The sequence below is a fragment of the Somniosus microcephalus genome, chromosome 23 (genome assembly GCF_052327205.1).
Source record: "Somniosus microcephalus isolate GS21.2 chromosome 23, FLI_Smic_1.0, whole genome shotgun sequence".
NCBI lineage: Eukaryota > Metazoa > Chordata > Chondrichthyes > Squaliformes > Somniosidae > Somniosus > Somniosus microcephalus.
Window position 1 is genome coordinate 3,449,718 of NC_141009.1, and position 25,524 is coordinate 3,475,241.

The following is a 25,524-nucleotide window of genomic DNA, read 5'->3' on the forward strand; positions in this document are numbered from 1 at the left end:
CTCACTCCCCGTACCCTTTAATATCCCACCCATTCTAATCCCACTCTCCCCCTCACTCCCCATACCCTTTAATATCCCACCCAGTCTAATCCCACTCTCCCGCTCACTCCCTGTACCCTTTAATATCCCACCCATTCTAATCCCACTCTCCCCCTCACTCCCCACACCCTTTAATATCCCACCCAGTCTAATCCCACTCTCCCCCTCACTCCCCACACCCTTTAATATCCCACCCAGTCTAATCCCACTCTTCCACCCACCCCCTCCCCACCATTGCCGGTAAGATCGACTGTTTCAACCTGTGAGCCAGCCTCCCCCAGAGAGTGACCATGCTTGGCTAAGTACAGCGACGGGGATGTTAACTGCTGCACATCCAACCTTTCAGCCGTCGCGCTGCTGGATACGAACCACAGCAACAAAGTCAGTCAGCAGTTTAATGATTTTAGTTTGGGCCGGTCATTCCCAGCACGGTCTTTAGCCAGCGGGTTGGTGGGTGCTGATCGGGAGCAGGAACCCTGACATGTTTATCTCAGGGTGCTGATCCACAAGCAGAATATCAGCTCCCGTCCACTGTCCTGCACTCCCCGTCCCCGCCGGGCACGGACTGGGGGTCGAGCTCCAGACCCCTGTAGTGATTATGCTTCTGTTGGTCACTGCCCCATCTCCCCCTCTATCAATGCAGCGTGTATTCCTCCCTCCTCCACCTTCCCCTCTGTTCAAGTGAGGCCGAGAACCCAGGCGGTAAAGAGAAAATAAATTTATATAGAATTTACAGCCCAGAAACAGGCCATTCGGCCCATCAGGTCCGTGCTGGTGTTTATGCTCCACACGAGCCTCCTCCCACCCTCTTCATCTCACTATCAGCATATCCTTCTATTCCTTTCTCCCTCATGTGTTTATCGAGCCTCCCCTTAAATATATCTCTGCTCTTCACCTCAACCACTCCCTGTGGGAGCGAGTTCCACATTCTCACCACTCTCTGGGTAAAGGAGTTTCTCCTGAATTCCCCATTGGATTTATTAGTGACTGTCTTATATTGATGGTCCCTAGTTCTGGTCTCCCCCACAAGTGGAAACATCTTCTCTACGTCTACCCTATCGAAACCTTTCATAATCTTAAAGACCTCGGTCAGGTCACCCCTCGGCCTTCTCTTTTCTAGAGAAAAGAGTCCCAGCCTGTTCAGTCTTTCCTGATGGTTATAACCCCTCAGTTCTGGTATCATCCTTGTAAATCCTTTTTGCACCTTCTCCAGTGCCTCGATATCCTTTTTATAATATAGAGACCAGAACTGTGCACAAAGTCTATCCATCTTCACCCAACAATGTTTGACAAACAAAACAAAAGCGGTTTTGTCAAATATGTTCCGATACACTGACCCTTTGTGGGTAATTAAACAGCTCCATCGTCCAGCTGGAGGTGACTGTGCCCGGGGGGGTTTGTATACCCGTTACTGTGCCCGGGGGGGTTTGTATACCCGTTACTGTGCCCGGGGGGGTTTGTATACCCGTTACTGTGCCCGGGGGGGTTTGTATACCCGTTACTGTGCCCGGGGGGGTTTGTATACCCGTTACTGTGCCCGGGGGGGTTTGTATACCCGTTACTGTGCCCGGGGGGGTTTGTATACCCGTTACTGTGCCCGGGGGGGTTTGTATACCCGTTACTGTGCCCGGGGGGGTTTGTATACCCGTTACTGTGCCCGGGGGGGTTTGTATACCCGTTACTGTGCCCGGGGGGGTTTGCATACCCGTTACTGTGCCCGGGGGGGTTTGTATACCCGTTACTGTGCCCGGGGGGGTTTGTATACCCGTTACTGTGCCCGGGGGGGTTTGTATACCCGTTACTGTGCCCGGGGGGGTTTGTATACCCGTTACTGTGCCCGGGGGGGTTTGTATACCCGTTTCTCAGTGCGATGGTGGCACTCCGTACTAGAGCATCAACACATAATGGCACCGAGAGGTGGGTTCAGTTCAGTATAGAATCATAGAATGATACAGCACAGGAGGAAGCCATTCGGCCCATCATGCCCATGCCGGCTCTTTGAATGAGCTCTCCAATTAGTCCCACTCCCCCCTGCACTTCCCCCACAGCCCTGCATGTTTCACCCCTTTCAAGTATTTCTCCAATTCCCTTTTGAAAGTTACTATTGAATCTGCTTCCACCGCCCTTTCAGGCAGCGCATTCCAGATCATAACAACTTGCTGTAAAAACATTGCCAATGACCTTCAATCTGTCTCCTCTGGTTACCGTCCCTCCTGCCACTGGAAAAAAATGCTCCTTATTTTCTCTATTAAAAGCTTTCATGATTTTAAACACCTCTATTAATCTCCCCTTAACTATCTCTGCTCCAAGGAGAACAATCCCAGCTTCTCCAGTCTCTCTACAGATGTCCTAATAGATTTTTATGTTAAGGGATACGGAGCAAAGGCGGATAAATGGAGTTGAGGTGCAGAACAGCCGTGATCTGATTGGATGGGGGAGCAGGCCTGAAGGGCTGAATGGCCTCCTGCCGTTCCTGTGTCCCACTCCACTCATTGAGCGAGCGGTCAGCCCGCCAGCCTGCCGCAACCGCCTGTGTTTGGGAAGCGGTCGGAGGCTTGATGTGAAATTCCTGAGACACTGATCCGAAATATCCACCAGATGCCTAACCTTGTGTTCCAGGTTGAAGATGAGACGCAGGTTTCCCGTGCGACTCAGTGTGAACAAGATCACTACGAGATGCACGTCAGAGCAGCAAATATTGTAAGTACTGAACGGGTCAAACGCACCCTCTTCCTCCTCTGTCCAGTTTCTTTATTCCCGCCTCTCCATTCTTGAACAGTTTGACTCTCACTGGGGTCCGGGTTCCACTGACTCTCACTGGGGTCCGGGTTCCACAGACACTGACTCTCACTGGGGTACGGGTTCCACAGCCACTGACTCTCACGGGTGTACGGGTTCCACAGACACTGATTCTCACTGGGGTCCGGGTTCCACAGGCACTGACTCTCACTGGGGTACGGGTTCCACGGACACTGACTCTCACTGGGGTACGGGTTCCACAGACACTGACTCTCACTGGGGTACGGGTTCCACAGACACTGACTCTCACTGGGGTACGGGTTCCACAGACATTGACTCTCACTGGGGTACGGGTTCCACAGACACTGACTCTCACTGGGGTACGGGTTCCACAGACACTGACTCTCACTGGGGTACGGGTTCCACAGACACTGACTCTCCCTGGGGTACGGGTTCCACAGACACTGACTCTCCCTGGGGTACGGGTTCCACAGACACTGACTCTCACTGGGGTACGGGTTCCACAGACACTGACTCTCACTGGGGTACGGGTTCCACAGACACTGACTCTCACTGGGGCACGGGTTCCACAGGCACTGACTCTCACTGGGGCAGGGGTTCCACAGACACCGACTCTCACTGGGGTATGGGTTCCACAGACACTGACTCTCACTGGGGTACGGGTTCCACAGGCACTGACTCTCACTGGGGTACGGGTTCCACAGACACTGACTCTCACTGCGGTACGGGTTCCACAGGCACTGACTCTCACTGGGGTACGGGTTCCACAGGCACTGACTCTCACTGGGGTACGGGTTCCACAGACACTGACTCTCACTGGGGTACGGGTTCCACAGACACTGACTCTCACTGGGGTACGGGTTCCACAGACACCGACTCTCACTGGGGTACGGGTTCCACAGACACTGACTCTCACTGGGGTACGGGTTCCACAGACACTGACTCTCACTGGGGTACGGGTTCCACAGACACTGACTCTCACTGGGGTACGGGTTCCACAGACACTGACTCTCACTGGGGTACGGGTTCCACAGACACTGACTCTCACTGGGGTACGGGTTCCACAGACACTGACTCTCACTGGGGTACGGGTTCCACAGACACTGACTCTCACTGGGGTACGGGTTCCACAGACACTGACTCTCACTGGGGTACGGGTTCCACAGACACTGACTCTCACTGGGGTACGGGTTCCACAGACACTGACTCTCACTGGGGCACGGGTTCCACAGACACCGACTCTCACTGGGACAGGGGTTCCACAGACACCGACTCTCACTGGGGTATGGGTTCCACAGACACTGACTCTCACTGGGGTACGGGTTCCACAGGCACTGACTCTCACTGGGGTACGGGTTCCACAGACACTGACTCTCACTGCGGTACGGGTTCCACAGGCACTGACTCTCACTGGGGTACGGGTTCCACAGGCACTGACTCTCACTGGGGTACGGGTTCCACAGACACTGACTCTCACTGGGGTACGGGTTCCACAGACACTGACTCTCACTGTGGTACGGGTTCCACAGACACCGACTCTCACTGGGGTACGGGTTCCACAGACACTGACTCTCACTGGGGTACGGGTTCCACAGACACTGACTCTCACTGGGGTACGGGTTCCACAGACACTGACTCTCACTGGGGTACGGGTTCCACAGACACTGACTCTCACTGGGGTACGGGTTCCACAGACACTGACTCTCACTGGGGTACGGGTTCCACAGACACTGACTCTCACTGGGGTACGGGTTCCACAGACACTGACTCTCACTGGGGTACGGGTTCCACAGACACTGACTCTCACTGGGGTACAGGTTCCACAGACACTGACTCTCACTGGGGTACGGGTTCCACAGACACTGACTCTCACTGGGGTACGGGTTCCACAGACACTGACTCTCACTGGGGTACGGGTTCCACAGACACTGACTCTCACTGGGGTACGGGTTCCACAGACACTGACTCTCACTGGGGTACGGGTTCCACAGACACTGACTCTCACTGGGGTACGGGTTCCACACACACTGACTCTCACTGGGGTACGGGTTCCACCTCTCTCTCTCCTCCTTTAAGAGCCTTCTTAAAGCCTCCCTCTTTGACCAAGCTTATTGTCACCTGTCCTAATATCTCCTATGTGGCTCGGTGTCATGTTTTGTCTGATTTACGCTCCTGTGAAGGGCTTTGGAACGTTTTACTATGTTAAAGGTGCTGTATAAATGCAAGTTGTTGTTGTTAAGAGGCAGCAGGCTTTTCGACCAGAGAGGAATCACTGGATGTCCGCACGTGGAATATTTCCAGCCGGATTGACAGTGTAGGGGACTCGGGCTGATTTACCCCTCCCTAAGCAGGGGTGCTGAGGCTAGTGGGAGATCCTGGACTGGCCCCGTTACACCTAGCAATCCGGAATGCCTTAAATTACTGACCACGGGTGTATAGAGAATGGAATTTTTAAATGAGAGGATTACAGGGTTCCAGGCAGTATAGGTGATCATAATATTGTCCCTTTCACCTCTGGGACTCTAGTTAGCTGCAATTAGAACATTCTCTGGCCATTGTGTAACGGTGACCCTCGTAATTGTCAGCAGCAAATTGGCAGGGAACATGTTTGCATAAGAACATTAATTAATATTTATAAAATATGTTGAAAATATTACATCTGTCCACACTTCCTGTCAACTTTTTCCATTATAAAGTCCTATGTCCACATTTATAATGGAAACTTTCTATGTAAACTGTCACGCTGTAATTACACCTTCTCACCACTGTGTTGGGGTGTATTTTACAGAGGTAAATCCCATTATAATTGTGGGTATAACTTTATAATCGAAATATGAAAATAAGGAGTGGGGGAGTCCAGAACAAGGGGGCAGAACCTTAAAATTAGAGCCAGGCCGTTCAGGGGTGATGTCAGGAAGCACTTCTTCACACAAAGGGTGGTGGGAATCTGGAACTCTCGCCCCCAGAAAGCTGTTGAGGCCGGGGGTCAATTGAAAATTTCCGGACGGCGAATGGTAGCTTTATGTTGGGCGAGGGTATTCAGGGTTACGGAACCATGGCGGGTAGATGGAGTTACGGTACAGATCAGCGCTGATCTCATTGATGATTTTGGCTCTTGTTTCTCCGCTGCCCTGCTGCTAGGTGCGTGCTGGCGAGTCTCTGATGAAGCTGGTGTCAGACTTGAAGCAGTTCCTGATCCTGAACGACTTTCCCTCGGTGAACGAATCCATTAACCAGCGGAAGCAGCAACTTCGCAGCCTGCAGGAAGAATGCGACAAGAAGCTGATCACCCTGAGAGACGAGATCGCGGTCGATCTGTACGAGCTGGAAGAAGAGTATTACTCCTCCAGGTACAAATAGCACGGAACTGCCCCCAGCACAGCCTCGAGAACGTGTCCGTGAGCAGCCGCAGCAGCGCCCCTTCTAACACTGACATACCCCACAGTGGGACCCAGTCTCAACCTACTCACAACGTAACACTCTCCTTATCCCACATCGTAATACTCTCCCACGTGTTTACGCTGTAACACTCTCGCACATATTCCACGCTGTATATGTATTTCCTTGAGGAGGGGCATCTTTATATTTAAACTCTGCCCAGAATGCTTCTTGTCATCTCCCCATGGCCCTCGCTGCCACCCACGAGAAATGCAAGTCTTTCCCTCTTTCCAACGTTGTACGGGTTGACTTTGGGTTCTAGTTGGGGCCGTTTGAAACACCCTTTGCAGCACACGATCTTCAGTTGAGAACGGCCCTGATCTGACGCGCCAGCTGTTCTTACAGTGTGTAGGAAACCAGCCCTTAGCAGTCGCTGGCCCGGCCATTGTGTACGGTGTTATAAGCGGGGGCGGGGGGGGGGGATTTCTGCCGCATTTATTTACACCTGTCCCTTCCTCCTCGCTCTAACTCTACTTGTAATCAAAACAAATTCCCGACGCAAGGCTGAAAATCACTGTGAGCCCCCGAAGGATTTTTCCCGGCCCGTATCTGTTGAAGGCGAACGTGCTGATTCCTCGCAGGTGAAACCCCGGGGATGCAGACACGTCGTAAACAGGCTGCTTAGAAAAAAAAAAACCCACACCAGGACGCTCGGCAATCGGTGAATCTTTAAACGTTCTCGGGCACAACACGTCTCACCAAAACATTCCTAAGTGCAATTGTGAAGAAGCCCCCTCGGCTCCAGCACCTGTTCAAGCAGTTCCTGCCTCCTTGTGTGTGTCGAGGACGTTGAAGTTTAGAACGTACTTTTTATGTGATGCGGAAGCAACGCTCCTTCAATGTTGTACTGAACGAGGCAGTCATTTTAAGACAATAACTTCCTGCCCCGGTTTTATCGAAACGAGAATCTGAGAATTTTTACAACACAAACTGGAATTTTATTTTAGAGATCGTTCCCAGATCTAATAAGGGATCCTTTATATCTATTATAATTTTATATAGCTATCTTTAATATATAATAATCATAAACCGGTTATGTATGCACTCGCACCCTGTTCGTCACACATTAGATGTCACGCCGTGTCTAATGCCAATTTCTGTGTTACATTTGGTGGGGGAAATATTTCTTGCATTTGTCCGTTTACAGTAAAACGGCATTGTGGCCTTAAAGACACAGGCCGGTTACATGAACGTTCCCTTCACAGCCAAATAAGCCATTAAATGGTGTATCATCCAACTTAACTGTAACCAGCGTCACAGGGGCGTCACTAGATACAATAATCACTTCAACAACAAAATACCTTTCTATACAATAAGAACATAAGAACTAGGAGCAGGAGTCGACCACACGGCCCCTCGAGCCCGCTCCGCCACACGGCCCCTCGAGCCCGCTCCGCCACACGGCCCCTCGAGCCCGCTCCGCCGCACGGCCCCTCGAGCCCGCTCCGCCGCACGGCCCCTCGAGCCCGCTCCGCCGCACGGCCCCTCGAGCCCGCTCCGCCGCACGGCCCCTCGAGCCCGCTCCGCCGCACGGCCCCTCGAGCCCGCTCCGCCGCACGGCCCCTCGAGCCCGCTCCGCCGCACGGCCCCTCGAGCCCGCTCCGCCGCACGGCCCCTCGAGCCCGCTCCGCCGCACGGCCCCTCGAGCCCGCTCCGCCGCACGGCCCCTCGAGCCCGCTCCGCCGCACGGCCCCTCGAGCCCGCTCCGCCGCACGGCCCCTCGAGCCCGCTCCGCCGCACGGCCCCTCGAGCCCGCTCCGCCGCACGGCCCCTCGAGCCCGCTCCGTCGCACGGCCCCTCGAGCCCGCTCCGCCGCACGGCCCCTCGAGCCCGCTCCGCCGCACGGCCCCTCGAGCCCGCTCCGCCGCACGGCCCCTCGAGCCCGCTCCGCCGCACGGCCCCTCGAGCCCGCTCCGCCGCACGGCCCCTCGAGCCCGCTCCGCCGCACGGCCCCTCGAGCCCGCTCCGCCGCACGGCCCCTCGAGCCCGCTCTGCCGCACGGCCCCTCGAGCCCGCTCCGCCGCACGGCCCCTCGAGCCCGCTCTGCCACACGGCCCCTCGAGCCTGCTCTTCCATTCAGTGAGATCAGGGCTGATCATCGACCTCAACTCCACTTTCCCGCCCGATCCCCAGATCTCGATTCCCCCAGAGTCTAAAAATCTCTCGATCTCAGCCTTGAATATACTCAATGACGGAGCCTCCACAGCTCTCTGGGGTAGAGAATTCCAAAGATTCACCACCCTCTGAGTGAAGAAATTTCTCCTCATCTCAGTCCTAAATGGCCGACCCCTTATTCTGAGACTGTGGCCCCTAGTTCTAGACTCTCCAGCCAGGGGGAAACAACCTCTCAGCATCTACCCTGTCAATCCCCCTCGGAATCTTATATGTTTCAATGAGATCACCTCTCATTCTTCTAAACTCCAGAGAGTACAGGCCCGTCTATCTCTCCTCACAGGAGAGCCCTCTCACCCCATGGAGATGTATACGATATACATTTATACTTTGATGCTGTGATATGCTTCTTTCTAAAGCTGCCGAACAGAAACAAAGCCCAGTGTCACGGGTGTTAAAGTTGACGGACTGTGCAATTCCGAACCTCCTCCTTCCACTCCCACTCCAGGACATCCCATAATACCAGCAGTGCTCTCACACGTGTGTTACATGCAAAGATCCAACTTAACCTGTACATCCCATAATATATCACAAGGGGTTGTGAATTGCTTGCACATCCCATAATATCATTGCTGTGTATTGCCTGTACATCCCATAATATAACTATTGCATGTACATCCCATAATATTCCAGTATTATGCGACATGCACATCCCATAATATCAAAGCTGTCACTTAACTGGACATCCCATAATATCAGTCTGAGTTAGCTGCACATCCCATAATATTCCACATGCATCCCATAATATGATTACAGCCCCAGCTGTACAGTGAGTAACTTTGGTGCTCAACAACTGGGAGTCAGTAAAGGGGCAGCTCTGGGGCCGGAGACCAGGGGCTGGAGACCAGAGCCTGGGGCCGGAGACCAGGGGCTGGAGACCAGAGCCTGGGGCCGGAGACCGGGGGCTGGAGACCAGAGCCTGGGGCTGGAGACCAGAGCCGGAGACTGGGACCAGGGTCTGGGCCTGGAGACCAGAGCCTGGAGACCTGGGGCTGGAGACCGGGGGCTGGAGCAGCGGCTACAATCGGCCTCAGTGCCCCTGGGCTGGGTTGCGGGGGGGGGGGGAATGATGGTTCCCGCTCCTGATCACTGCCCAGCATCAGTGACTCCTGCTGGAGAGAGTGTGTGTCTGCGCATACGCACCATCGGGCGGGAACAGGATTGGATTCAGCTGTGATGCCTCCCGCAGCCAAATAGATTATCAGACGAGCTCACACCTGGGGGGTGGATGCCAGAGAGCCGTGTATCCGTACCCCAGCGAGAGCCGTGTATCCGTACCCCAGCGAGAGCCGTGTATCCGTACCCCAGCGAGAGCCGTGTATCCGTACCCCAGCGAGAGCCGTGTATCCGTACCCCAGCGAGAGCCGTGTATCCGTACCCCAGCGAGAGCCGTGTATCCGTACCCCAGCGAGAGCCGTGTATCCGTACCCCAGCGAGAGCCGTGTATCCGTACCCCAGCGAGAGCCGTGTATCCGTACCCCAGCGAGAGCCGTGTATCCGTACCCCAGCGAGCGCCGTGTATCCGTACCCCAGCGAGCGCCGTGTATCCGTACCCCAGCGAGCGCCGTGTATCCGTACCCCAGCGAGCGCCGTGTATCCGTACCCCAGCGAGCGCCGTGTATCCGTACCCCAGCGAGCGCCGTGTATCCGTACCCCAGCGAGCGCCGTGTATCCGTACCCCAGCGCGAGCCGTGTATCCGTACCCCAGCGCGAGCCGTGTATCCGTACCCCAGCGCGAGCCGTGTATCCGTACCCCAGCGAGAGCCGTGTATCCGTACCCCAGCGAGAGCCGTGTATCCGTACCCCAGCGAGAGCCGTGTATCCGTACCCCAGCGAGAGCCGTGTATCCGTACCCCAGCGAGAGCCGTGTATCCGTACCCCAGCGAGAGCCGTGTATCCGTACCCCAGCGAGCGCCGTGTATCCGTACCCCAGCGAGAGCCGTGTATCCGTACCCCAGCGAGAGCCGTGTATCCGTACCCCAGCGAGAGCCGTGTATCCGTACCCCAGCGAGCGCCGTGTATCCGTACCCCAGCGAGCGCCGTGTATCCGTACCCCAGCGAGCGCCGTGTATCCGTACCCCAGCGAGCGCCGTGTATCCGTACCCCAGCGAGAGCCGTGTATCCGTACCCCAGCGAGCGCCGTGTATCCGTACCCCAGCGAGCGCCGTGTATCCGTACCCCAGCGAGCGCCGTGTATCCGTACCCCAGCGAGAGCCGTGTATCCGTACCCCAGCGAGCGCCGTGTATCCGTACCCCAGCGAGAGCCGTGTATCCGTACCCCAGCGCGAGCCGTGTATCCGTACCCCAGCGAGAGCCGTGTATCCGTACCCCAGCGAGAGCCGTGTATCCGTACCCCAGCGAGAGCCGTGTATCCGTACCCCAGCGAGAGCCGTGTATCCGTACCCCAGCGAGCGCCGTGTATCCGTACCCCAGCGAGCGCCGTGTATCCGTACCCCAGCGAGAGCCGTGTATCCGTACCCCAGCGAGAGCCAGCACCCTCGGGAGGGGAGGGAATGAACAGCTGATTGGGACGAGTGGAGTGTGGGGTGAGAGAACAGGAGCGCACGGAAACCAATGCTCCCTTGAATTTTTCTTGGGCTGCGCGGCCCATTCAAAATGCCGCGCATGCGGGTTTTTTCCCATTTAAAAGCCGGCGAGCCGGCTGCGTGGGAGCTCCAGAGCACTGCACAGCTGCGCAACTTAAAGGGAACATTGGTGGAATCCGCCCTAAGCACCTCGACTCGCTTTTTAAAATCAACGTGACCTCCTCCTTCACAGGCGTCGGATTCTATTTCCGTGAAACACATGCTTTAAATTAAAAGGCTGTCGTCAGTCAGACTCCCGCCCAGGGCTGTGATGGTTTAGAGTGCGGACCGAGAGCGGAACCTGTTTGAATAAGCAGAACCGTCCAGTAGTGATGTCCAAGTGAATGTTACAGCAATAATTGCCATTACACCTTGTGCCTTGTTCACTGTTCCCGACATTTTTAAAAAAGGAAATTGTTTTTATCTCTGTACTTGTGTTCATTTTTGTTTTAAGATTTATATATAATTTAAAAGCTGCATACTTCATTCAATTATACATTCCAGCATTCCACTTTAAACATTTTAAATTCTTCGTAAATAAAGTTAAAATCATACAGATCACCGATTTCAATCTCTGTGTTTCTGTTTAACATCACCTCATCTAATAGAAGTTCCACCAGCTTTGCTCCTGTCGCTTCCTCACTCTGCCTTTCCAGCTTGAGTTCATTTTCAGCAGACTTTTTACTTTGAATCAACGGACCGGCTCCTGGTACGGTTTCATTCAGTAATGGCGCTGCCCAGTGAGTGACCCACTCGACACAGCCCGGGAATCTCCGGGTTTTTATCCCCGGACCGTGCTGAGTTACCTGATCACAGCTGGGGGTCGGCAGAGGGTTGCTACTGTGGGCCTTTGGATGTGTCTCTGGGTTAGGGAACATTGGCCGGGGTTCCAAGTACTGATCCCTCCGCAGTGATTCCGATTGCATGCTGGCTGATGACCGAATTAGGCTCGGCTGTGATGCCCTTCTTAGTTAAATAGCCCACCAACACACACTGTACCTGCCCTGGGAGTGTTTGATGGGACAGTGTAGAGGGAGCTTTACTCTGTATCTAACCCATGCTGTACCTGCCCTGGGAGTGTTTGATGGGACTGTGTAGAGGGCGCTTTACTCTCTATCTAACCCGTGCTGTACCTGCCCTGGGAGTGTTTGATGGGACAGTGCAGAGGGAGCTTTACTCTGTATCTAACCCGTGCTGTACCTGCCCTGGGAGTGTTTGATGGGACAGTGTAGAGGGAGCTTTACTCTGTATCTAACCCGTGCTGTACCTGCCCTGGGAGTGTTTGATGGGACAGTGTAGAGGGAGCTTTACTCTGTATCTAACCCATGCTGTACCTGCCCTGGGAGTGTTTGATGGGACAGTGTAGAGGAAGCTTTACTCTGTATCTAGCCCGTGCTGTACCTGCCCTGGGGGTGTTTGATGGGACAGTGTAGAGGGAGCTTTACTCTGCATCTAACCCGTGCTGTACCTGCCCTGGGAGTGTTTGATGGGACAGTGTAGAGGGAGCTTTACTCTGTATCTAACCCATGCAGTACCTGCCCTGGGAGTGTTTGATGGGTCAGTGTAGAGGGAGCTTTACTCTGTATCTAACCCGAGCTGTACCTGCCCTGGGTGTGTTTGATGGGACAGTGTAGAGGGAGCTTTACTCTGTATCTAACCCATGCTGTACCTGCCCTGGGAGTGTTTGATGGGACAGTGTAGAGGGAGCTTTACTCTGTATCTAACCCATGCTGTACCTGCCCTGGGAGTGTTTGATGGGACAGTGTAGAGGGAGCTTTACTCTGTATCTAACCCATGCAGTACCTTCCCTGGGAGTGTTTGATGGGACAGTGTAGAGGGAGCTTTACTCTGTATCTAACCCATGCAGTACCTGCCCTGGGAGTGTTTGATGGGACTGTGTAGAGGGCGCTTTACTCTGTATCTAACCCATGCTGTACCTGCCCTGGGAGTGTTTGATGGGACAGTGTAGAGGGGGCTTTGCTCTGTATCTAACCCGTGCTGTACCTGCCCTGGGAGTGTTTGATGGGACAGTGTAGAGGGGGCTTTGCTCTGTATCTAACCCGTGCTGTACCTGCCCTGGGAGTGTTTGATGGGGACAGTGTAGAGCGAGCTTTACCCTGTATCTAACCCGTGCTGTACCTGCCCTGGGAGTGTTTGATGGGGACAGTTTAGAGCGAGCTTTACTCTGTATCTAACCCGTGCTGTACCTGCCCTGGGAGTGTTTGATGGGACAGTGTAGAGGGGGCTTTGCTCTGTATCTAACCCGTGCTGTACCTGCCCTGGGAGTGTTTGATGGGGACAGTGTAGAGCGAGCTTTACCCTGTATCTAACCCGTGCTGTACCTGCCCTGGGAGTGTTTGATGGGGACAGTTTAGAGCGAGCTTTACTCTGTATCTAACCCGTGCTGTACCTGCCCTGGGAGTGTTTGATGGGGACAGTGTAGAGCGAGCTTTACCCTGTATCTAACCCGTGCTGTACCTGCCCTGGGAGTGTTTGATGGGGACAGTTTAGAGCGAGCTTTACTCTGTATCTAACCCGTGCTGTACCTGCCCTGGGAGTGTTTGATGGGACAGTGCAGAGGGAGCTTTACTCTGTATCTAACCCATGCTGTACCTGCCCTGGGAGTGTTTGATGGGACAGTGTAGAGGGAGCTTTATTCTGTATCTAACCCGTGCTGCACCTGCCCTGGGAGTGTTTGATGGGGACAGTGTAGAGCGAGCTTTACTCTGTATCTAACCCATGCCATACCTGCCCTGGGAGTGTTTGATGGGGACAATGTAGAGCGAGCTTTACTCTGTATCTAACCCGTGCTGTACCTGCCCTGGGAGTGTTTGATGGGATGGTGCAGAGGGAGCTTTACTCTGTATCTAACCCGTGCTGTACCTGCCCTGGGAGTGTTTGATGGGACAGTGCAGAGGGAGCTTTATTCTGTATCTAACCCGTGCTGTACCTGCCCTGGGAGTGTTTGATGGGGACAGTGTAGAGGGAGCTTTACTCTGTATCTAACCCGTGCTGTACCTGCCCTGGGAGTGTTTGATGGGGACAGTGTAGAGGGAGCTTTACTCTGTATCTAACCCGTGCTGTACCTGCCCTGGGAGTGTTTGATGGGGACAGTGTAGAGGGAGCTTTACTCTGTATCTAACCCCGTGCTGTACCTGCCCTGGGAGTGTTTGATGGGACTGTGTAGAGGGAGCTTTACTCTGTATCTAACCCATGCTGTACCTGCCCTGGGAGTGTTTGATGGGACAGTGTAGAGGGAGCTTTATTCTGTATCTAACCCGTGCTGTACCGGCCCTGGGAGTGTTTGATGGGACAGTGTAGAGGGAGCTTTATTCTGTATCTAACCCGTGCTGTACCTGCCCTGGGAGTGTTTGATGGGGACAGTGTAGAGGGAGCTTTACTCTGTATCTAACCCGTGCTGTCCCTGCCCTGGGAGTGTTTGATGGGACAGTGTAGAGGGAGCTTTACTCAGTATCTAACCCGTGCTGTACCTGCCCTGGGAGTGTTTGCTGGGACAGTGTAGAGGGAGCTTTACTCTGGATCTAACCCGTGCTGTACCTGCCCTGGGAGTGTTTGATGGGACAGTGTAGAGGGAGCTTTACTCTGTATCTAACCCGTGCTGTACCTGCCCTCGGAGTGTTTGATGGGACAGTGTAGAGGGAGCTTTACTCTGTATCTAACCCGTGCTGTACCTGCCCTGGGAGTGTTTGCTCGGACAGTGTAGAGGGAGCTTTACTCTGTATCTAACCCGTGCTGTACCTGCCCTGGGAGTGTTTGATGGGACAGTGTAGAGGGAGCTTTACTCTGTATCTAACCCGTGCTGTACCTGCCCTGGGATTGTTTGATGGGACAGTGTAGAGGGAGCTTTACTCTGTATCTAACCCGTGCTGCACCTGCCCTGGGCGTGTTTGATGGGACAGTGTAGAGGGAGCTTTACTCTGTATCTAACCCGTGCTGTACCTGCCCTGGGAGTGTTTGATGGGGACAGTGTAGAGGGAGCTTTACTCTGTATCTAACCCCGTGCTGTACCTGCCCTGGGAGTGTTTGATGGGACAGTGCAGAGGGAGCTTTATTCTGTATCTAACCCGTGCTGTAACTGCCCTGGGAGTGTTTGATGGGACAGTGTAGAGGGAGCTTTACTCTGTATCTAACCTGTGCTGTACCTGCCCTGGGAGTGTTTGATGGGACAGTGTAGAGGGGGCTTTGCTCTGTATCTAACCCGTGCTGTCCCTGCCCTGGGAGTGTTTGATGGGGACAGTGTAGAGCGAGCTTTACTCTGTATCTAACCCGTGCTGTACCTGCCCTGGGAGTGTTTGATGGGATAGTGTAGAGGGAGCTTTACTCTGTATCTAACCCGTGCTGTCCCTGCCCTGGGAGTGTTTGATGGGACAGTGTAGAGGGAGCTTTACTCTGTATCTAACCCGTGCTGTACCTGCCCTGGGAGTCTTTGCTCGGACAGTGTAGAGGGAGCTTTACTCTGTATCTAACCCGTGCTGTACCTGCCCTGGGAGTGTTTGATGGGACAGTGTAGAGGGAGCTTTACTCTGTATCTAACCCGTGCTGTACTTGCCCTGGGATTGTTTGATGGGACAGTGTAGAGGGAGCTTTACTCTGTATCTAACCCGTGCTGCACCTGCCCTGGGCGTGTTTGATGGGACAGTGTAGAGGGAGCTTTACTCTGTATCTAACCCGTGCTGTACCTGCCCTGGGAGTGTTTGATGGGGACAGTGTAGAGGGAGCTTTACTCTGTATCTAACCCCGTGCTGTACCTGCCCTGGGAGTGTTTGATGGGACAGTGCAGAGGGAGCTTTATTCTGTATCTAACCCGTGCTGTAACTGCCCTGGGAGTGTTTGATGGGACAGTGTAGAGGGAGCTTTACTCTGTATCTAACCTGTGCTGTACCTGCCCTGGGAGTGTTTGATGGGGACAGTGTAGAGGGAGCTTTACTCTGTATCTAACCCATGCTGTACCTGCCCTGGGAGTGTTTGATGGGACAGTGTAGAGGGGGCTTTGCTTTGTATCTAACCCGTGCTGTCCCTGCCCTGGGAGTGTTTGATGGGGACAGTGTAGAGCGAGCTTTACTCTGTACCTAACCCGTGCTGTACCTGCCCTGGGAGTGTTTGATGGGATAGTGTAGAGGGAGCTTTACTCTGTATCTAACCCGTGCTGTCCCTGCCCTGGGAGTGTTTGATGGGATAGTGTAGAGGGAGCTTTACTCTGTATCTAACCCGTGCTGTACCTGCCCTGGGAGTGTTTGATGGGGAAAGTGTAGAGCGAGCTTTACTCTGTATCTAACACGTGCTGTACCTGCCCTGGGAGTGTTTGATGGGACAGTGCAGAGGGAGCTTTACTCTGTATCTAACCCATGCTGTACCTGCCCTGGGAGTGTTTGATGGGACTGTGTAGAGGGAGTTTTACTCTGTATCTAACCCATGCTGTACCTGCCCTGGGAGTGTTTGATGGGACAGCGTAGAGGGAGCTTTACTCTGTATCTAACCCGTGCTGCACCTGCCCTGGGAGTGTTTGATGGGACAGTGCAGAGGGAGCTTTATTCTGTATCTAACCCGTGCTGTACCTGCCCTGGGAGTGTTTGATGGGACAGTGCAGAGGGAGCTTTATTCTGTATCTAACCCGTGCTGTACCTGCCCTGGGAGTGTTTGATGGGACAGTGCAGAGGGAGCTTTATTCTGTATCTAACCCGTGCTGTACCTGCCCTGGGAGTGTTTGATGGGACATGGAAAAAATTCTGAGGGACAAAATCAGTCTCCACTTGGAGAGGCAAGGATTAATCAGGGATAGTCAACATGGCTTTGTCAAGGGAAGATCATGTCTGACTAATTTGATTGAATTTTTTGAGGGGGTGACTAGGTGTGTGGATGAGGGTAACGCAGTGGATGTGGTATACATGGATTTCAGTAAGGCCTTCGATAAAGTCCTGCACAGGAGCCTGGTCAAGAAGGTAAGAGCCCATGGAATCCAGGGTGCCTTGGCACGTTGGATACAAAACTGGCTTAGTGGCAGAAGGCAGAGGGTGATGGTCGAAGGTTGTTTTTGTGACTGGAAGCCTGTGGCCAGTGGGGTACCACAGGGATCAGTGCTGGGTCCCTTGCTGTTTGTGGTCTATATTAATGACTTGGATATGAATGTAAAAGGTATGATCAGTAAGTTCGCGGATGATACAAAAATTGGTAGGGTGGTAAATAGCGAGGAGGGTAGCCTCAGTCTGCAGGACGATATCGATGGGTTGGTCAGATGGGCGGAACAGTGGCAAATGGAATTTAACCCGGAAAAGTGCGAGGTGATGCACTTTGGGGGGACTAACAAGTCAAGGGAATACACAATGAATGGTAAGACCCTAGGCAAGACGGAGGGTCAGAGGGATCTGGGTGTGCAAGTACACAGATCCCTGAAGGCGGCGGAACAGGTGGATAAGGTGGTAAAAAAGGCATATGGGATACTTGCCTTCATTAGCCGAGGCATAGAATATAAGAGCAAGGAGGTTATGATGGAGCTGTATAAAACACTGGTTAGGCCACAGCTGGAATACTGTGTGCAGTTCTGGTCGCCACACTACAGGAAGGATGTGATAGCTTTGGAGAGGGTGCAGAGGAGATTCACCAGGATGCTACCAGGGCTGGAACGCTTCAGCTATGAAGAGAGACTGGGCAGATTGGGTTTGTTTTCCTTGGAGCAGAGGAGGCTGAGGGGGGACATGATTGAGGTGTACAAAATTATGAGGGGCATAGATAGGATGGATACTAAGGAGCTTTTTCCCTTAGTAGAAGGGTCAATAACTAGGGGGCACAGATTCAAGGTAAAGGGCGGGAGGTTTAGAGGGGATTTGAGAAAGAACTTTTTCACCCAGAGGGTGGTTGGAGTCTGGAACTCACTGCCCGGAAGGGTTGTGGAGGCTGGAACCTTCACAACATTCAAGACGCATTTGGATGAGCACTTGAAATGCCATAGCATACAAGGCTACGGACCAAATGCTGGAATATGGGATTAGATTAGACAGGGCGTGATGGCCGGCGCGGACACGATGGGCCGAAGGGCCTCTATCCGTGCTGTATAACTCTATGACTCTGACTCTATGACAGTGTAGAGGGAGCTTTACTCTGTATCTAACCCGTGCTGTACCTGCCCTGGGAGCGTTTGCTGGGACAGTGTAGAGGGAGTTTTACTCTGTATCTAACCCGTGCTGTACCTGCCCTGGGAGTGTTTGATGGGACAGTGTAGACGGAGCTTTACTCTGTATCTAACCCGTGCTGTACCTGCCCTGGGAGTGTTTGCTGGGACAGTGTAGAGGGAGCTTTACTCTGTATCTAACCCGTGCTGTACCTGCCCTGGGAGTGTTTGATGGGACAGTGTAGACGGAGCTTTACTCTGTATCTAACCCGTGCTGTACCTGCCCTGGGAGTGTTTGCTGGGACAGTGTAGAGGGAGCTTTACTCTGTATCTAACCCGTGCTGTACCTGCCCTGGGAGTGTTTGATGGGACAGTGTAGAGGGAGCTTTACTCTGTATCTAACCCGTGCTGTACCTGCCCTGGGAGTGTTTGATGGGACAGTGTAGAGGGAGCTTTACTCTGTATCTAACCCGTGCTGTACCTGCCCTGGGAGTGTTTGCTGGGACAGTGTAGAGGGAGCTTTACTCTGTATCTAACCCGTGCTGTACCTGCCCTGGGAGTGTTTGATGGGGACAGTGTAGAGGGAGCTTTACTCTGTATCTAACCCGTGCTGTACCTGCCCTGGGAGTGTTTGATGGGACAGTGTAGAGGGAGCTTTACTCTTTATCTAACCCGTGCTATACCTGCCCTGGGAGTGTTTGATGGGGACAGTGTAGAGGGAGCTTTACTCTGTATCTAACCCGTGCTGTACCTGCCCTGGGAGTGTTTGCTGGGGACAGTGTAGAGGGAGCTTTACTCTGTATCTAACCCGTGCTGTACCTGCCCTGGGAGTGTTTGATGGGACAGTGTAGAGGGAGCATTACTCTGTATCTAACCCGTGCTGTACCTGCCCTGGGAGTGTTTGCTGGGGACAGTGTAGAGGGAGCTTTACTCTGTATCTAACCCGTGCTGTACCTCCCCTGGGAGTGTTTGCTGGGACAGTGTAGAGGGAGCTTTACTCTGTATCTAACCCGTGCTGTAGCTGCCCTGGGAGTGTTTGATGGGACAGTGTAGAGGGAGCTTTACTCTGTATCTAACCCTGTGCTGTACCAGCCCTGGGAGTGTTTGATGGGACAGTGTAGAGGGAGCTTTACTCTTTATCTAACCCGTGCTATACCTGCCCTGGGAGTGTTTGATGGGACAGTGTAGAGGGAGCTTTACTCTGTATCTAACCCATGCTGTACCTGCCCTGGGAGTGTTTGATGGGACAGTGTAGAGGGAGATTTATTCTGTATCTAACCCGTGTTGTACCTGCCCTGGGAGTGTTTGATGGGACAGTGTAGAGGGAGCTTTACTCTGTATCTAACCCATGCTGTACCTGCCCTGGGAGTGTTTGATGGGACAGTGTAGAGGGAGCTTTACTCTGTATCTAACCCGTGCTGTAGATGCCCTGGGAGTGTTTGATGGGACAGTGTAGAGGGAGCTTTACTCTGTATCTAACCCGTGCTGTACCTGCCCTGGGAGTGTTTGATGGGACAGTGTAGAGGGAGCTTTACTCTGTATCTAACCCATGCTGTACCTGCCCTGGGGGTGTTTGATGGGACAGTGTAGAGGGAGCTTTACTCTGTATCGAACCTGTGCTGTACCTGCCCTGGGAGTGTTTGATGGGACAGTGTAGAGGGAGCTTTACTCTGTATCTAACCCATGCTGTACCTGCCCTGGGAGTGTTTGATGGGACAGTGTAGAGGGAGCTTTACCCTGTATCTAACCCATGCTGTACCTGCCCTGGGAGTGTTTGCTGGGTGCTCTGACAGACTGTGTGCTGTTTTATGGCTGATTTTCTGACAGGGAATCCACATTCCACAACAACAACTTGCATTTATATAGCGTTTTAATGTAGTAAAACGTCCCAAGGTGCTTCACAGGAGCGATTATCAGACAGAATTTGACACCGAGCCACAGAAGGCGATATTAGGGCAGGTGACCAAAAGCTCGGTCAAAGAGGTCGGTTTTAAGGAGCGTCTTAAAGGAGGAGCGAGAGGCGGAGAGGTTTAGGGAGGGAATTCCAGAGCTCGGGGCCCTGGCGGCTGAAGGCACGGCCTCCAATGGTGGAGCGATGGAAATCGGGGATGCGCAAGAGGCCAGAATTGGAGGAGCGCAGAGATCTCGGGGGGGGTTGTGGAGCTGTAGGGGGTTACAGAGAGAGGGAGGGGCGAGGAGGGCCATGGAGGGATTTGAAAACAAGGGTGAGAATTTTTAAAATCGAGGTGTTGCCGGACCGGGAGCCAATGTAGGTCAGCGAGCACAGGGGGTGATGGGTGAATGGGACTGGGTGTGAGTTAGGACACGGGGCAGTGAGCACAGGGGGTGATGGGTGAACGGGACTTGGTGCGAGTTAGGACACGGGGCAGTGAGCACAGGGGGTGATGGGTGAACGGGACTGGGTGTGAGTTAGGACACGGGGCAGTGAGCACAGGGGGTGATGGGTGAACGGGACTGGGTGTGAGTTAGGACACGGGGCAGTGAGCACAGGTTGATGGGTGAACGGGACTGGGTGTGAGTTAGGACACGGGGCAGCGAGCACAGGGGGTGATGGGTGAACGGGACTGGGTGTGAGTTAGGACACGGGGCAGTGAGCACAGGGGGTGATGGGTGAACGGGACTTGGTGCGAGTTAGGACACGGGGCAGTGAGCACAGGGGGTGATGGGTGAACGGGACTGGGTGTGAGTTAGGACATGGGGCAGTGAGCACAGGGGGTGATGGGTGAACGGGACTGGGTGTGAGTTAGGACACGGGGCAGTGAGCACGGGTTGATGGGTGAACGGGACTGGGTGTGAGTTAGGACACGGGGCAGTGAGCACGGGGTGATGGGTGAACGGGACTGGGTGTGAGTTAGGACACGGGGCAGCGAGCACAGGGGGTGATGGGTGAACGGGACTGGGTGTGAGTTAGGACACGGGGCAGTGAGCACAGGGGGTGATGGGTGAACGGGACTTGGTGTGAGTTAGGACACGGGCAGTGAGCACAGGGGAGATGGGTGAATGGGACTTGGTGCGAGTTAGGACACGGGGCAGTGAGCACAGAGGGTGATGGGTGAACGGGACTTGGTGCGAGTTAGGACACGGGGCAGTGAGCACAGGGGATGATGGGTGAACGGGACTGGGTGTCAGTTAGGACACGGGGCAGTGAGCACAGGGGAGATGGGTGAACGGGACTGGGTGTGAGTTAGGACACGGGGCAGTGAGCACAGGGGGTGATGGGTGAACGGGATTGGGTGTGAGTTAGGACACGGGGCAGTGAGCACAGGGGGTGATGGGTGAACGGGACTGGGTGTGAGTTAGGACACGGGGCAGTGAGCACAGGGGGTGATGGGTGAACGAGACTGGGTGTGAGTTAGGACACGGGGCAGTGAGCACGGGGTGATGGGTGAACGGGACTGGGTGTGAGTTAGGACACGGGGCAGTGAGCACAGGGGGTGATGGGTGAACGGGACTGGGTGTGAGTTAGGACACGGGGCAGTGAGCACGGGGTGATGGGTGAACGGGACTGGGTGTGAGTTAGGACACGGGGCAGTGAGCACAGGGGGTGATGGGTGAACGGGAGTGGGTGTGAGTTAGGACACGGGGCAGTGAGCACAGGGAGTGATGGGTGAACGGGATTGGGTGTGAGTTAGGACACGGGGCAGTGAGCACAGGGGGTGATGGGTGAACGGGACTGGGTGTGAGTTAGGACACGGGGCAGTGAGCACAGGGGGTGATGGGTGAACGGGATTGGGTGTGAGTTAGGACACGGGGCAGTGAGCACAGGGGGTGATGGGTGAACGGGACTGGGTGTGAGTTAGGACACGGGGCAGTGAGCACAGGGGGTGATGGGTGAACGAGACTGGGTGTGAGTTAGGACACGGGGCAGTGAGCACGGGGTGATGGGTGAACGGGACTGGGTGTGAGTTAGGACACGGGGCAGTGAGCACAGGGGGTGATGGGTGAACGGGACTGGGTGTGAGTTAGGACACGGGGCAGTGAGCACGGGGTGATGGGTGAACGGGACTGGGTGTGAGTTAGGACACGGGGCAGTGAGCACAGGGGGTGATGGGTGAACGGGAGTGGGTGTGAGTTAGGACACGGGGCAGTGAGCACAGGGAGTGATGGGTGAACGGGACTGGGTGTGAGTTAGGACACGGGGCAGTGAGCACAGGGGGTGATGGGTGAACGGGACTGGGTGCGAGTTAGGACACGGGGCGGTGAGCACAGGGGATGATGGGTGAACGGGACTGGGTGTGAGTTACGACACGGGGCAGTGAGCACAGGGGATGATGGGTGAACGGGACTGGGTGTGAGTTAGGACACGGGGCAGTGAGCACGGGGTGATGGGTGAACGGGACTGGGTGTGAGTTAGGACACGGGGCAGTGAGCACAGGGAGTGATGGGTGAACGGGACTGGGTGTGAGTTAGGACACGGGGCAGTGAGCACAGGGAGTGATGGGTGAACGGGACTGGGTGTGAGTTAGGACACGGGGCAGCGAGCACAGGGGGTGACGGGTGAACGGGACTGGGTGTGAGTTAGGACACGGGGCAGTGAGCACAGGGGGTGATGGGTGAACGGGACTGGGTGCGAGTTAGGACACGGGCAGTGAGCACAGGGGAGATGGGTGAATGGGACTTGGTGCGAGTTAGGACACGGGCAGTGAGCACAGGGGGCGATGGGTGAACGGGACTGGGTGTGAGTTAGGACACGGGGCAGTGAGCACAGGGGGTGATGGGTGAACGGGACTTGGTGCGAGTTAGGACACGGGGCAGTGAGCACAGGGGGTGATGGGTGAACGGGACTGGGTGTGAGTTAGGACACGGGGCAGTGAGCACAGGGGGTGATGGGTGAACGGGACTGGGTGCGAGTTAGGACACGGGGCAGTGAGCACGGGGTGATGGCTGAACGGGACTTGGTGTGAGTTAGGACACGGGGCAGTGAGCACAGGGGGTGATGGGTGAACGGGACTGGGTGCGAGTTAGGACACGGGGCAGTGAGCACAGGGGGTGATGGGTGAACGGGACTGGGTGTGAGTTAGGACACGGGGCAGTGAGCACAGGGGGTGATGGGTGAACGGGACTGGGTGCGAGTTAGGACACGGGGCAGTGAGCACAGGGGGTGATGGGTGAACGGGACTGGGTGTGAGTTAGGACACGGGGCAGTGAGCACAGGGGGTGATGGGTGAACGGGACTGGGTGTGAGTTAGGACATGGGGCAGTGAGCACAGGGGGTGATGGGTGAACGGGACTGGGTGTGAGTTAGGACACGGGGCAGTGAGCACAGGGGGTGATGGGTGAACGGGACTGGGTGTGAGTTAGGACACGAGGCAGTGAGCACGGGGTGATGGGTGAACGGGACTGGGTGTGAGTTCGGACACGGGGCAGTGAGCACGGGGTGATGGGTGAACGGGACTGGGTGTGAGTTCGGACACGGGGGCAGTGAGCACAGGGGGTGATGGGTGAACGGGGCTCGGTGTGAGTTAGGACTCGGGGCAGTGAGCACAGGGGGTGATGGGTGAACGGGACTGGGTGTGAGTTAGGACACGGGGCAGTGAGCACAGGGGGTGATGGGTGAACGGGACTGGGTGTGAGTTAGGACACGGGGCAGTGAGCACGGGGTGATGGGTGAACGGGACTGGGTGTGAGTTAGGACACGGGGCAGTGAGCACAGGGGGTGATGGGTGAACGGGACTGGGTGTGAGTTAGGACACGGGGCAGTGAGCACAGGGGGTGATGGGTGAACGGGACTGGGTGTGAGTTAGGACACGGGGCAGTGAGCACAGGGGGTGATGGGTGAACGGGACTGGGTGAGAGTTAGGACACGGGGCAGTGAGCACGGGGTGATGGGTGAACGGGACTTGGTGTGAGTTGGGACACGGGGCAGTGAGCACAGGGGGTGATGGGTGAACGGGACTGGGTGTGAGTTAGGACACGGGGCAGTGAGCACAGGGGGTGATGGGTGAACGGGACTGGGTGTGAGTTAGGACACGGGGCAGTGAGCACAGGGGGTGATGGGTGAACGGGACTTGGTGCGAGTTAGGACACGGGGCAGTGAGCACAGGGAGTGATGGGTGAACGGGACTGGGTGTGAGTTAGGGCACGGGGGTGATGGGTGAACGGGACTGGGTGTGAGTTAGGGCACGGGGGTGATGGGTGAACGGGACTGGGTGTGAGTTTGGGCACCGGGGGTGATGGGTGAACGGGACTTGGTGTGAGTTAGGACACGGGGCAGTGAGCACAGGGGGTGAGGGGTGAACGGGACTGGGTGTGAGTTAGGACACAGGGCAGTGAGCACAGGGGGTGATGGGTGAACGGGACTGGGTGTGAGTTAGGACACGGGGCAGTGAGTACAGGGGGTGATGGGTGAACGGGACTGGGTGTGAGTTAGGACACGGGGCAGTGAGCACAGGGGGTGATGGGTGAACGGGACTGGGTGTGAGTTAGGACACGGGGCAGTGAGCACAGGGGCTGATGGGTGAACGGGACTGGGTGCGAGTTAGGACACGGGGCAGTGAGCACAGAGGGTGATGGGTGAACGGGACTGGGTGTGAGTTAGGACACGGGGCAGTGAGCACAGGGGGTGATGGGTGAACGGGACTGGGTGTGAGTTAGGACACGGGGCAGTGAGCACAGGGGGTGATGGGTGAACGGGACTGGGTGTGAGTTAGGACACGGGGCAGTGAGCACGGGGTGATGGGTGAACGGGACTGGGTGTGAGTTAGGACACGGGGCAGTGAGCACGGGGTGATGGGTGAACGGGACTGGGTGTGAGTTAGGACACGGGGCAGTGAGCACAGGGGGTGATGGGTGAACGGGACTGGGTGCAAGTTAGGACACGGGGCAGTGAGCACAGGGGGTGATGGGTGAACGGGACTGGGGGTGAGTTAGGACACGGGGCAGTGAGCACAGGGGGTGATGGGTGAACGGGACTGGGTGTGAGTTAGGACACGGGGCAGTGAGCACAGGGGGTGATGGGTGAACGGGACTGGGTGTGAGTTAGGACACGGGGCAGTGAGCACAGGGGGTGATGGGTGAACGGGACTGGGTGCGAGTGAGGACACGGGGCAGTGAGCACGGGGTGATGGGTGAACGGGACTGGGTGCGAGTTAGGACACAGGGCAGTGAGCACAGGGGGTGATGGGTGAACGGGACTGGGTGTGAGTTAGGACACGGGGCAGTGAGCACAGGGGGTGATGGGTGAACGGGACTGGGTGTGAGTTAGGACACGGGGCAGTGAGCATGGGGTGATGGGTGAACGGGACTGGGTGTGAGTTAGGACACGGGGCAGTGAGCACGGGGTGATGGGTGAACGGGACTGGGTGTGAGTTAGGACACGGGGCAGTGAGCACAGGGGGTGATGGGTGAATGGGACTGGGTGTGAGTTAGGACACGGGGCAGTGA

At 55.3% G+C, this 25,524-nt stretch overlaps 1 protein-coding gene across 4 annotated transcripts in view; it reads left to right on the top strand.

Annotated features, from left to right (window-relative positions):
- Window positions 1–25,524, top strand: part of med22 (mediator complex subunit 22) — a 42,483-nt gene that overhangs the window by 10,004 nt on the left and 6,955 nt on the right. For all 4 annotated transcript variants that reach the window (XM_085965213.1, XM_085965210.1, XM_085965212.1 and 1 more), the window contains exons 3-4: window positions 2,659–2,739; window positions 5,941–6,149. In XM_085965213.1, coding sequence (XP_085821339.1) covers window positions 2,659–2,739; window positions 5,941–6,149 — 290 coding nt within the window. The remainder of the gene's footprint in view (window positions 1–2,658; window positions 2,740–5,940; window positions 6,150–25,524) is intronic.